Source organism: Acipenser ruthenus, chromosome 16 (genome assembly GCF_902713425.1).
Source record: "Acipenser ruthenus chromosome 16, fAciRut3.2 maternal haplotype, whole genome shotgun sequence".
Lineage (NCBI taxonomy): Eukaryota > Metazoa > Chordata > Actinopteri > Acipenseriformes > Acipenseridae > Acipenser > Acipenser ruthenus.
In genome coordinates, this window is record NC_081204.1 from 250,001 (window position 1) to 262,237 (window position 12,237).

The 12,237-nt window shown below is 55.0% G+C and overlaps 1 protein-coding gene across 1 annotated transcript in view; it reads left to right on the forward strand.

The window, feature by feature from the left end:
• LOC131697673 (cAMP-dependent protein kinase type II-alpha regulatory subunit-like) overlaps positions 1–12,010 on the forward strand; it is a 23,395-nt gene extending 11,385 nt beyond the window's left edge. Inside the window, exons 2-5 of the mRNA XM_058988220.1 lie at positions 7,878–7,913; positions 9,213–9,349; positions 10,703–10,809; positions 11,797–12,010. Coding sequence (XP_058844203.1) covers positions 7,878–7,913; positions 9,213–9,349; positions 10,703–10,809; positions 11,797–11,995 — 479 coding nt within the window. The 3' untranslated portion in view covers positions 11,996–12,010. The remainder of the gene's footprint in view (positions 1–7,877; positions 7,914–9,212; positions 9,350–10,702; positions 10,810–11,796) is intronic.
• The last annotated feature ends 227 nt before the right edge of the window (positions 12,011–12,237 follow it).

The following is a 12,237-nucleotide window of genomic DNA, read 5'->3' on the forward strand; positions in this document are numbered from 1 at the left end:
CTCCCCTCCGCTGTGTGAATACAGACCCCCCCCCCCCCCCCCCCCCGGATCGCTCTCACTCACTCATACACAGCTGTGCTAGATATCCATCAGTGTGTGTGTGTCTCTCTCTCTCTGAAAGCAGGGGGAGGGTTTCCACACTGATGTGTGGGTATGAAAGGTCCTCTCTTTATCTCAGCTCTCTGCTCTGCTTTCTGAGAACAATGAGCCTCGCTGTGCCCGCAGCCCTGGGCGCTGTGTACAGTACGTACTGCTCCTCGGAGCTGGGGCAGCTGGGCGCTGTGTACAGTACGTACTGCTCCTCGGAGCTGGGGCAGCTGGGCGCTGTGTACAGTACATACTGCTCCTTGGAGCTGGGGCAGCTGGGCGCTGTGTACAGTACGTTGTGCTCCTCGGAGCTGGGGCAGCTGGGCGCTGTGTACAGTACGTACTGCTCCTCGGAGCTGGGGCAGCTGGGCGCTGTGTACAGTACGTACTGCTCCTCGGAGCTGGGGCAGCTGGGCGCTGTGTACAGTACGTACTGCTCCTCGGAGCTGGGGCAGCTGGGCGCTGTGTACAGTACGTACTGCTCCTCGGAGCTGGGGGGATGGAATGGGTTACCTAGTCATGTTGTTGAAGGAGACTCTTCTTCACACAGAGTGGTGAGGGGATGGAATGGGTTACCTAGTTATGTTGTTGAAGGAGACTCTTCTTCACACAGAGAGTGGTGAGGGGATGGAATGGGTTACCTAGTCATGTTGTTGAAGGAGACTCTTCTTCACACAGAGAGTGGTGAGGGGATGGAATGGGTTACCTAGTCATGTTGTTGAAGGAGACTCTTCACACAGAGAGTGCTGAGGGGATGGAATGGGTTACCTAGTCATGTTGTTGAAGGAGACTCTTCTTCACACAGAGAGTGGTGAGGGGATGGAATGGGTTACCTAGTCATGTTGTTGAAGGAGACTCTTCTTCACACAGAGAGTGGTGAGGGGATGGAATGGGTTACCTAGTCATGTTGCTGATGCTCAATCACTGTGAAATGTACACGGCATGTTTGTATACAACTTACCATTTTATATTGTACGCCTCACTGCTGACTCGCGTTGAAGCCTCGCTGGAGGTGATTTCTTTTTCCAGTTCTCTCTGTCTCTCTCTCTGTCTCGCTCTCTGTCTCGTTCTCTGTCTCTGTCTCTGTCTCTGCTGCTGGTGTGCACACTCTTTGGTTTGTTCCAAGTCCCCTCAGGATCTCTCTCTATCTCCTGAGGCAGGTTTTCAAACGACGCAGCCTCTTTTCTGAACAGAATTATTTGTCCTCGATGAGTTTTCAATGTGTTCCTAATTGATTTCTCATCTCCCCCCGGAGCCAGAGTTTTTAATAAGGCTTCCTGTAATCAGAGCTGGAGACAGACACCCTCTCTCTGTCTCACACTCACAGTTGTGCACAGAAGTGCTGGCATATGCACGCATGCTCACACACACACTGGCAGTCACTTGTACACAGACACACTGTGCTGCGGGCTGGCTGGTGTGTTTTGGCCCTGCTCCTGTGCTGCGTTGATGAATCTCAACATGCACACGTTCCTGTTGAACCACTCTGGCTGGCTGATCCCGCTGCGTCCCTACCGGTGCTCCCTCTGGCACTTGAAGCTGGAGAAGCAGTTTGGTGGGTTTGAATCACACACACACCCTCCCCCTACCGGCTCACTGCTCTCACACACCCTCCCCTACCGGCTCACTGCTCTCACGCACCCTCCCCCTACCGGCTCACTGCTCTCACACACACACACACACACCCTCCCCCTACCGGCTCACTGCTCTCACACACCCTCCCCTACCGGCTCACTGCTCTCACACACCCTCCCCTACCGGCTCACTGCTCTCACACACCCTCCCCCTACCGGCTCACTGCTCTCACACACCCTCCCCCTACCGGCTCACTGCTCTCACACACCCTCCCCCTACCGGCTCACTGCTCTCACACACACACACACACACCCTCCCCCTACCGGCTCACTGCTCTCACACACCCTCCCCTACCGGCTCACTGCTCTCACACACCCTCCCCTACCGGCTCACTGCTCTCACACACACACACACACACACACCCTCCCCCTACGGGCTCACTGCTCTCACACACCCTCCCCCTACCGGCTCACTGCTCTCACACACCCTCCCCCTACCGGCTCACTGCTCTCACACACACACACACACCCTCCCCCTACCGGCTCACTGCTCTCACACACACACACACCCTCCCCTTACCGGCTCACTGCTCTCACACACCCTCCCCCTACCGGCTCACTGCTCTCACACACACACACACACACACACCCTCCCCCTACGGGCTCACTGCTCTCACACACACACACACACACCCTCCCCCTACCGGCTCACTGCTCTCACACACACACACACCCTCCCCTTACCGGCTCACTGCTCTCACACACCCTCCCCCTACGGGCTCACTGCTCTCACACACCCTCCCCCTACCGGCTCACTGCTCTCACACACACACACACACCCTCCCCCTACCGGCTCACTGCTCTCTCACACACACACACACCCTCCCCTTACCGGCTCACTGCTCTCACACACCCTCCCCCTACGGGCTCACTGCTCTCACACACCCTCCCCCTACCGGCTCACTGCTCTCACACACACACACACACCCTCCCCCTACCGGCTCACTGCTCTCTCACACACACACACACACACACCCTCCCCCTACCGGCTCACTGCTCTCACACACCCTCCCCCTACCGGCTCACTGCTCTCACACACCCTCCCCCTACCGGCTCACTGCTCTCACACACACACACACACACACACCCTCCCCCTACGGGCTCACTGCTCTCACACACCCTCCCCTACCGGCTCACTGCTCTCACACACCCTCCCCTACCGGCTCACTGCTCTCACACACACACACACACCCTCCCCCTACCGGCTCACTGCTCTCACACACACACACACACACCCTCCCCCTACCGGCTCACTGCTCTCACACACACACACACACACACACACACACACCCTCCCCCTACCGGCTCACTGCTCTCACACACACACACACACCCTCCCCCTACGGGCTCACTGCTCTCACACACATACACACACCCTCCCCTTACCGGCTCACTGCTCTCACACACACACACACACACACACACACACACACCCTCCCCTTACCGGCTCACTGCTCTCACACACACACACACACACACACACACACACACACACACACCCTCCCCTTACCGGCTCACTGCTCTCACACACACAGACAGACTCTCTCGTAGTGTATGCTGGGGTGGTACTAAGTCGTAAGTGAAAGTCTGCAAAGCACAGACATCAGTGTCCCAGCAGTAAACGTACCTGAGAGTTCACTTTGAGCATCTCGTCTGCTTTGACTTAATCACAATCATTAACTCTGAAATCAATCGCATTGCTAATGAGCTGCTGTGAAAAGGTTAGTGCGTCTCTTCCAGGGCAGCGGGTTGGCATGGCGACAGCCTCTTCTACTGCGTCCTGAGAGGGGGGCGGGCAGGCGTTAGGGTTTCATTTCCGTGGCAACATAGCACCCACCACCCCCACCCATCTCGCACACCGCACACAGACCCGAACCCTTCTCTGGAGCGCTGGTACAGCTGTTAGTGAAGTTCCTGCAGACCCGAACCCTTCTCTGGAGCGCTGGTACAGCTGTTAGTGAAGTTCCTGCAGACCCGAACCCTTCTCTGGAGCGCTGGTACAGCTGTTAGTGAAGTTACTGCAGACCCGAACCCTTCTCTGGAGCGCTGGTACAGCTGTTAGTGAAGTTACTGCAGACCCGAACCCTTCTCTGGAGCGCTGGTACAGCTGTTAGTGAAGTTACTGCAGACCCGAACCCTTCTCTGGAGCGCTGGTACAGCTGTTAGTGAAGTTACTGCAGACCCGAACCCTTCTCTGGAGCGCTGGTACACAGCCCAGAATTGATACAGTATTTTTTCTTTTCATAGCTTTTACTCTTATGTTAAATATTTAATTGCATCTTAACATTATGCCAATTTTATTTCACAGAAACCAACATTGTAGAGAACCTTAATATTTAGAGAAGGGAATGAATGAAGCTTGAGCAGAGAGCAGAATCGCAAGCATGTATAACTGTGGCACATTCATTTTCAATAGCATTTCTTTATCAATGTGGATATCTACACACAACACACAGTGTTGCAGAATGCAGGTAGCAGCATATCCAGACCCCATTGTGAAGACAGCCTACCTTGATTCATGCGTGGAGATGCTGCCCATGTTATACTTCCATCTCTAGATATGAATGTTTCATCCACATGAGAAGCAGTGGGCTGGTGGGGAGAGTTTGATTTCCCACCTCTTCCCTTTGATGTTGAAGGAGAAAACATGGCAGATTCAATGTGAGCATCTTCAGACTCCTCAGAGGATGATTCATAGAAATCAGGATCGTCTTCAGTTTGTGACACGTCCTCGTCCACTTCACTGTCTCTGTCCAGCTCTGAGAACCACTTGCAACGGCTCATCAGAGAGATGCTGCTACTTGCAGAGAAAACGAGCCTCTGGTAACCTCTGCCTTGTAGAGCTTTGTAGAAGCCTTGTTTAGAAACATCTCTCCAGACAGCTGCAGCCATTTCCAGACATCATAATAATAATGAAAGACCAAGTGAAAGCATTTTATTTTCTTCATGCAGACACAGCTACAGAGATAAATACCTCCCCGAGTCATTCTGTTTGTGTACAAGATCAGCTAGAAAAACAGCAACGTCTCAAAGTGCTTGTTTTCTGTTTGGAAGTTCGTGACCCCAACCTAGGAAAAGTCATCAAATATGATGTGGAGGGGGAGTAACATTGTGTGTGTGTCTGTTCCTGGGTGGAGAGCTGGATCTCTGCAGTACAGGGTGTGTCTGTTCCTGGGTGGTGAGCTGGGTCTCTGCAGTACAGGGTGTGTCTGTTCCTGGGTGGAGAGCTGGATCTCTGCAGTACAGGGTGTGTCTGTTCCTGGGTGGAGAGCTGGGTCTCTGCAGTACAGGGTGTGTCTGTTCCTGGGTGGAGAGCTGGATCTCTGCAGTACAGGGTGTGTCTGTTCCTGGGTGGAGAGCTGATCTCTACAGTACAGGGTGTGTCTGTTCCTGGGTGGAGAGCTGATCTCTGCAGTACAGGGTGTGTCTGTTCCTGGGTGGAGAGCTGATCTCTGCAGTACAGGGCGTGTCTGTTCCTGGGTGGAGAGCTGGATCTCTACAGTACAGGGTGTGTCTGTTCCTGGGTGGAGAGCTGATCTCTGCAGTACAGGGTGTGTCTGTTCCTGGGTGGAGAGCTGGGTCTCTGCAGTACAGGGTGTGTCTGTTCCTGGGTGGAGAGCTGGATCTCTGCAGTACAGGGTGTGTCTGTTCCTGGGTGGAGAGCTGGGTCTCTGCAGTACAGGGTGTGTCTGTTCCTGGGTGGAGAGCTGGATCTCTGCAGTACAGGGTGTGTCTGTTCCTGGGTGGAGAGCTGGATCTCTACAGTACAGGGTGTGTCTGTTCCTGGGTGGAGAGCTGATCTCTGCAGTACAGGGTGTGTCTGTTCCTGGGTGGAGAGCTGGGTCTCTGCAGTACAGGGCGTGTCTGTTCCTGGGTGGAGAGCTGATCTCTGCAGTACAGGGTGTGTCTGTTCCTGGGTGGAGAGCTGGGTCTCTGCAGTACAGGGTGTGTCTGTTCCTGGGTGGAGAGCTGATCTCTGCAGTACAGGGCGTGTCTGTTCCTGGGTGGAGAGCTGGGTCTCTGCAGTACAGGGTGTGTCTGTTCCTGGGTGGAGAGCTGGATCTCTGCAGTACAGGGTGTGTCTGTTCCTGGGTGGAGAGCTGGGTCTCTGCAGTACAGGGTGTGTCTGTTCCTGGGTGGAGAGCTGATCTCTGCAGTACAGGGTGTGTCTGTTCCTGGGTGGAGAGCTGGGTCTCTGCAGTACAGGGTGTGTCTGTTCCTGGGTGGAGAGCTGATCTCTACAGTACAGGGCGTGTCTGTTCCTGGGTGGAGAGCTGATCTCTGCAGTACAGGGTGTGTCTGTTCCTGGGTGGAGAGCTGGGTCTCTACAGTACAGGGTGTGTCTGTTCCTGGGTGGAGAGCTGATCTCTACAGTACAGGGTGTGTCTGTTCCTGGGTGGAGAGCTGATCTCTACAGTACAGGGTGTGTCTGTTCCTGGGTGGAGAGCTGATCTCTACAGTACAGGGTGTGTCTGTTCCTGGGTGGAGAGCTGATCTCTGCAGTACAGGGTGTGTCTGTTCCTGGGTGGAGAGCTGATCTCTGCAGTACAGGGTGTGTCTGTTCCTGGGTGGAGAGCTGGGTCTCTGCAGTACAGGGTGTGTCTGTTCCTGGGTGGAGAGCTGGATCTCTGCAGTACAGGGTGTGTCTGTTCCTGGGTGGAGAGTTGATCTCTGCAGTACAGGGTGTGTCTGTTCCTGGGTGGAGAGTTGATCTCTGCAGTACAGGGTGTGTCTGTTCCTGGGTGGAGAGCTGATCTCTGCAGTACAGGGTGTGTCTGTTCCTGGGTGGAGAGCTGATCTCTGCAGTACAGGGTGTGTCTGTTCCTGGGTGGAGAGCTGGGTCTCTGCAGTACAGGGTGTGTCTGTTCCTGGGTGGAGAGCTGGATCTCTGCAGTACAGGGTGTGTCTGTTCCTGGGTGGAGAGTTGATCTCTGCAGTACAGGGTGTGTCTGTTCCTGGGTGGAGAGTTGATCTCTGCAGTACAGGGTGTGTCTGTTCCTGGGTGGAGAGCTGGATCTCTGCAGTACAGGGTGTGTCTGTTCCTGGGTGGAGAGCTGGGTCTCTGCAGTACAGGGTGTGTCTGTTCCTGGGTGGAGAGCTGGGTCTCTGCAGTACAGGGTGTGTCTGTTCCTGGGTGGAGAGCTGGATCTCTGCAGTACAGGGTGTGTCTGTTCCTGGGTGGAGAGCTGATCTCTGCAGTACAGGGTGTGTCTGTTCCTGGGTGGAGAGCTGGGTCTCTGCAGTACAGGGTGTGTCTGTTCCTGGGTGGAGAGCTGGGTCTCTGCAGTACAGGGTGTGTCTGTTCCTGGGTGGAGAGCTGGATCTCTGCAGTACAGGGTGTGTCTGTTCCTGGGTGGAGAGCTGGATCTCTGCAGTACAGGGTGTGTCTGTTCCTGGGTGGAGAGCTGATCTCTGCAGTACAGGGTGTGTCTGTTCCTGGGTGGAGAGCTGGGTCTCTGCAGTACAGGGTGTGTCTGTTCCTGGGTGGAGAGCTGGGTCTCTGCAGTACAGGGTGTGTCTGTTCCTGGGTGGAGAGCTGGATCTCTGCAGTACAGGGTGTGTCTGTTCCTGGGTGGAGAGCTGGGTCTCTGCAGTACAGGGTGTGTCTGTTCCTGGGTGGAGAGCTGATCTCTGCAGTACAGTGTGTGTCTGTTCCTGGGTGGAGAGCTGGATCTCTACAGTACAGGGTGTGTCTGTTCCTGGGTGGAGAGCTGATCTCTACAGTACAGGGTGTGTCTGTTCTTGGGTGGAGAGTTGATCTCTGCAGTACAGGGTGTGTCTGTTCCTGGGTGGAGAGCTGGATCTCTGCAGTACAGTGTGTGTGTGTGTGTGTGTGTGTGTGTCCCTGTCCCTGTGTGTGTGTATGTCCCTGTCCCTGTGTGTGTGTGTGTGCCCCTGTCCCTGTGTATGTGTGTGTGTATGTCCCTGTCCCTGTGTGTGTGTGTGTGTGTGTTGGACAGCGGTGGTGACGGCTGCTCAGTAATTAAGCGGCAGGTTTTTTTGAGCCCCATCATATTTCACTGTCTGCTGGATTGAATACACAAGAGACTGGGAATGCAGGTCTAATGTTGGAGTCGGTGTCTGCCTGGCTAGTGAAGTGTGTGTGTGTGAGACTGCTCTACATGCTAACCCTCCTCTCCTCTCCTCTCTCCACAGCTCCAGTCATCAACAGGTTCAGCAGGAGAGTCTCAGGTAAGACTGTGTGCAGCTCTGCAACCCCCCATCCCCTCTCTCTCTGAGAAACTTTTAAAAAGTACAAAAGTCCTAAATGTTTGTGAGATCACTAATCAGAGGTGTAATAAATATGCTGTAATGCAGCTGTGAGAGTGAGCGTGTGTGGGTGTGCTCGAGTGAGCGTGTGTTTTCCATGTGCTTTGCATACTGTATGTATGTAAATGTCTGGTGTGGTGAGACGGGTGTGATTATTTTGTGTGCTACAGTTACCTTTCATGGAGACACTTTTACAAACCAGGGCTTGAAAGTCGCACTAGCCCTGCTGCACCCAGTCCTGGGATTCAGAACTCCCCTCATGATATCTTCTTATTTATTTTACAAAGAGCATCCTGAGGTTCCTTAAGACACTACCCTCGATGTGAGCGCTGCGTGAGTGACAGGGTCTGTCAGCGTAGTGTTAGTAAACTTTGCATGAACTGCGTCCTAGACCACAGGGATGGAGATCAGACTCCTATTGCACAGCAGTTTACTACCAGCTTGGTTAGCCCCAGTGTGTCTAGGTGAGAAGCTCAGACGTGTCTTAGTGTCTTATTAAACCAGGAAGTGATCATGCTGCTGTGCAATGGGAGTCTTCTTCCCATCCCTGCACTGTACTGTTCAGACCTGCATGCATCTTGTTTATTGATTTCTTCATGAAAGGGAGGGCTGGGCGCAGTGTGTTCAGGATGAGCTGTTTATCACTCCCGCAGCGCCCTGACCCTCGCGAGACGCAGAGAACTAATCAAACTGCCTCCAGATCAAAGGGGGGCTTTGATCTCTAGTGACCCCCAGCCCGGGACCCCCTGATAGAACTGCGGTGTGAGACAGCCTGCAGGGGGAGAGGGGGAGGCAGTGTGTTTAGAGAGGAGGAGAGGGAGAGGAATGTGATGGGAGAGGATGAGAGGTGATGGTGGGTGGTTGGAAGAGGGATCAATAGCAGGAAGGAAGAGAGGAGAGGCTCTGGGTTTGTCAATGGCAGTGTGCGCTTTCTGGTCTCCACGGCAACAGCATTGTCACCCTGTGTGTGGGAGAGGGAGAGAGAGAGAGGGGCGTTCTCTGTGTGTGTGTGTGCGTGCGTCAGTGTCCGTGTGTGTATGATTCAGCACAATCTGTTCACAGAGATTTTTCCTGGCCAGTCGCACATCGCATCACATCAGAACAGCACAGCTTCGCCTGGTGCTTCGAGACACTTTTGAGGGAGGCAGTGTGTGTTACGCTGTCTCTCTTCCCCCCTCTCAGTATGTGTGTCACGCTGTATCTCTTCCTCCCCCCCCCCAGTGTGTGCGGAGGCCTTTAACCCCGATGAGGAGGAGGAGGATACTGAACCCCGAGTCGTGCACCCCAAAACAGACGAGCAGCGCTGCCGGCTGCAGGAGGCCTGCCTGGACATCCTCCTCTTCAAAAGCCTGGACCCGGTGAGAGCAGCACTGAACCCCCCCCGACCGCACTGAACCCCCCCAGACAGCACTGAACCCCCCCAGACAGCACTGAACCCCCCCCCCCCCCAACAGCACTGAACCCCCCCGACCGCACTGAACCCCCACCAGAATGGAGTATATATCGTTTGTGTATTTATTGGGTGTTTCTATGTTCTGATTTGTGTGGAATCCCTGATGAGGAGCCCTTTAGTTCTTGAGAGTGTAAAGTGTGTTGTGGAGTTCGCTGGCACCCGTTCCGTTTAATTTAATTCATGAGATCTTGTTAAGACCAAGTTTGGTGCCTGCTGAGCTTGGAGAGGGAGGGGAGGGGAGGGCTGCGAGTTTAGATACACTGCTGTCAGCTAGAGGATTTGCACATTAGCAGTTTCATAGCCCAGCAAAGGTGATGAGTTTCCCAGCCTGCTCTGAGGGAGGTGTGAAGGCAGGCCCTCTCAATCACACTGCTGTTTCCATGGAGACGACGCCGAACACTGTGGCCTGGAATGTGGGGGAGGGGCTGACAGGCACAGGCTGCAACTGGAACTGCAGTGTAACTCGCTGGGGTCCCTCCCTCTGCATCCCTCTGCATCCCTCTCCCTCCCTCTGCATCCCTCTGCATCCCTCTCCCGCCCTCTGCATCCCTCTGCATCCCTCTCCCGCCCTCTGCATCCCTCTGCATCCCTCTCCCGCCCTCTGCATCCCTCTGCATCCCTCTGCATCCCTCTCCCTCCCTCTGCATCCCTCTCCCTCCCTCTGCATCCCTCTGCATCCCTCTCCCTCCCTCTGCATCCCTCTGCATCCCTCTGCATCCCTCTCCCGCCCTCTGCCGCCCTCTGCATCCCTCTCCCTCCCTCTGCATCCCTCTGCATCCCTCTGCCGCCCTCTGCATCCCTCTCCCTCCCTCTGCATCCCTCTCCCGCCCTCTGCATCCCTCTGCATCCCTCTGCATCCCTCTGCCGCCCTCTCCCTCCCTCTGCATCCCTCTCCCTCCCTCTGCCGCCCTCTCCCTCCCTCTGCATCCCTCTGCCGCCCTCTGCATCCCTCTGCCGCCCTCTGCATCCCTCTGCCGCCCTCTGCATCCCTCTGCCGCCCTCTGCATCCCTCTGCCGCCCTCTGCATCCCTCTCCCTCCCTCTGCATCCCTCTCCCTCCCTCTGCCGCCCTCTCCCTCCCTCTGCATCCCTCTCCCTCCCTCTGCATCCCTCTGCCGCCCTCTGCATCCCTCTGCATCCCTCTTCCGCCCTCTCCCGCCCTCTGCCGCCCTCTCCCGCCCCCGCCCTCTGCATCCCTCCCGCCCTCTGACCCTCTCTCTCTCACCCCCTCTCTCCTCCCTTCTCTCTCCCGCTCACAGGAGCAGATGTCCCAGGTTCTTGATGCCATGTTTGAGCACAGGGTGCAGCCGCAGGAGCACGTCATCGACCAGGGCGACGACGGAGACAACTTCTACGTGATTGAGAGGTGGGGGTCGTGTGTCAGTGTATGTATTTGTGTCTCTGTGTCAGTGTGTATTTCTGGGAGTCTGCCTCTCTCTCTGCTTCCAGAACTGAAGCATCAGTTTCTGCTCACAGTGACCTCCTGATGGGGGTGAAACAGAGCTCACAAGACAGTGTGTGAACGAGAGAGACGAGGAGGAAGGGGTGAAACAAAGCTCACAGGACAGTGTGTGAACGAGAGAGAGGAGGAGGAGGAGGTGAAACAGAGCTCACAGGACTGTGTGAACGAGAGAGAGGAGGAGGAGGAGGGGGTGAAACAGAGCTCACAGGACAGTGTGTGAACGAGAGAGAGGAGGAGGAGGAGGAGGAGGGGGTGAAACAGAGCTCACAGGACTGTGTGAACGAGAGAGAGAGGAGGAGGAGGAGGAGGAGGAGGAGGGGGAGGGGGTGAAACAGCGCACAGAACAGTGTGTGAACAAGAGAGAGGAGGAGGAGGAGGAGGGGATGAAACAGCTCACAGGACAATGTGAACGAGAGAGAGGAGGAGGAGGGGGTGAAACAGAGCTCACATGCAAATTCCCCTACAGCCATAAAAGGAAAGAATGAATTCACTGCAGAGAGAGAGAGAGAGACACACACACACACACACTGCAGAGAGGGAAGAGACACACACTGCAAAGAGAGGGAAGAGACACACACTGCAGAGAGAGGGAAGAGACGCATGCAGGCAGACAGAGGGAAGGGCAGGTGTGTGTGTTTATTGTTCGTGTGTATGTGTCTGTTTCTTTGTGTGTGTTTCTTGTGTCTGTTTCATGTGTGGAAAGTTTATCCTCAAGTACTTCCTGTATTTCCCTGGGGTTTGTTTTGGCAGATCCATGCAGTGACTACTGTTTGCAGAGCTGAGACGAGTACGAGACGGGGGGAGGGGAGGTGCTCTGCTTGTTGAAGAGTGCTTTGCTTGTATGAACTCTGTGTCTCTAATTGTGTGTGTGTGTGTGTGCTCTCTCTGCAGGGGCGTGTACGATATCTTGGTGCAGAAGGGTGAGCAGAGTGTCTGCGTGGGGCAGTACAATAACCGGGGCAGCTTCGGAGAGCTAGCGCTCATGTACAACACACCACGCGCTGCAACTATCATAGCGACCACAGAGGGGGCGCTGTGGGGCCTGGTGAGTATCACAGGGAGCAGGGTTAGCTGTGTAGCCCGGCAGTGACACACACACACAGACACACACACACACACCCCTCAGCTTAGCTTGTGGCTCTGTATGGGTTGCCTGTCTAATTCTAAGCCGACAATAAAACCTGGAATGACTCCAACTGCTCAGCTGTGAGGCCAGTGTCCCCTGAATGCAACAAGAAGGTTTTAAAATGAATGATCTCTGGAGAAGGACTCTCCACTTGAAGCTTACTGCCAATAGCAGAGGAGTGGGTGGCATTTGAGGCTGGAGGGAGG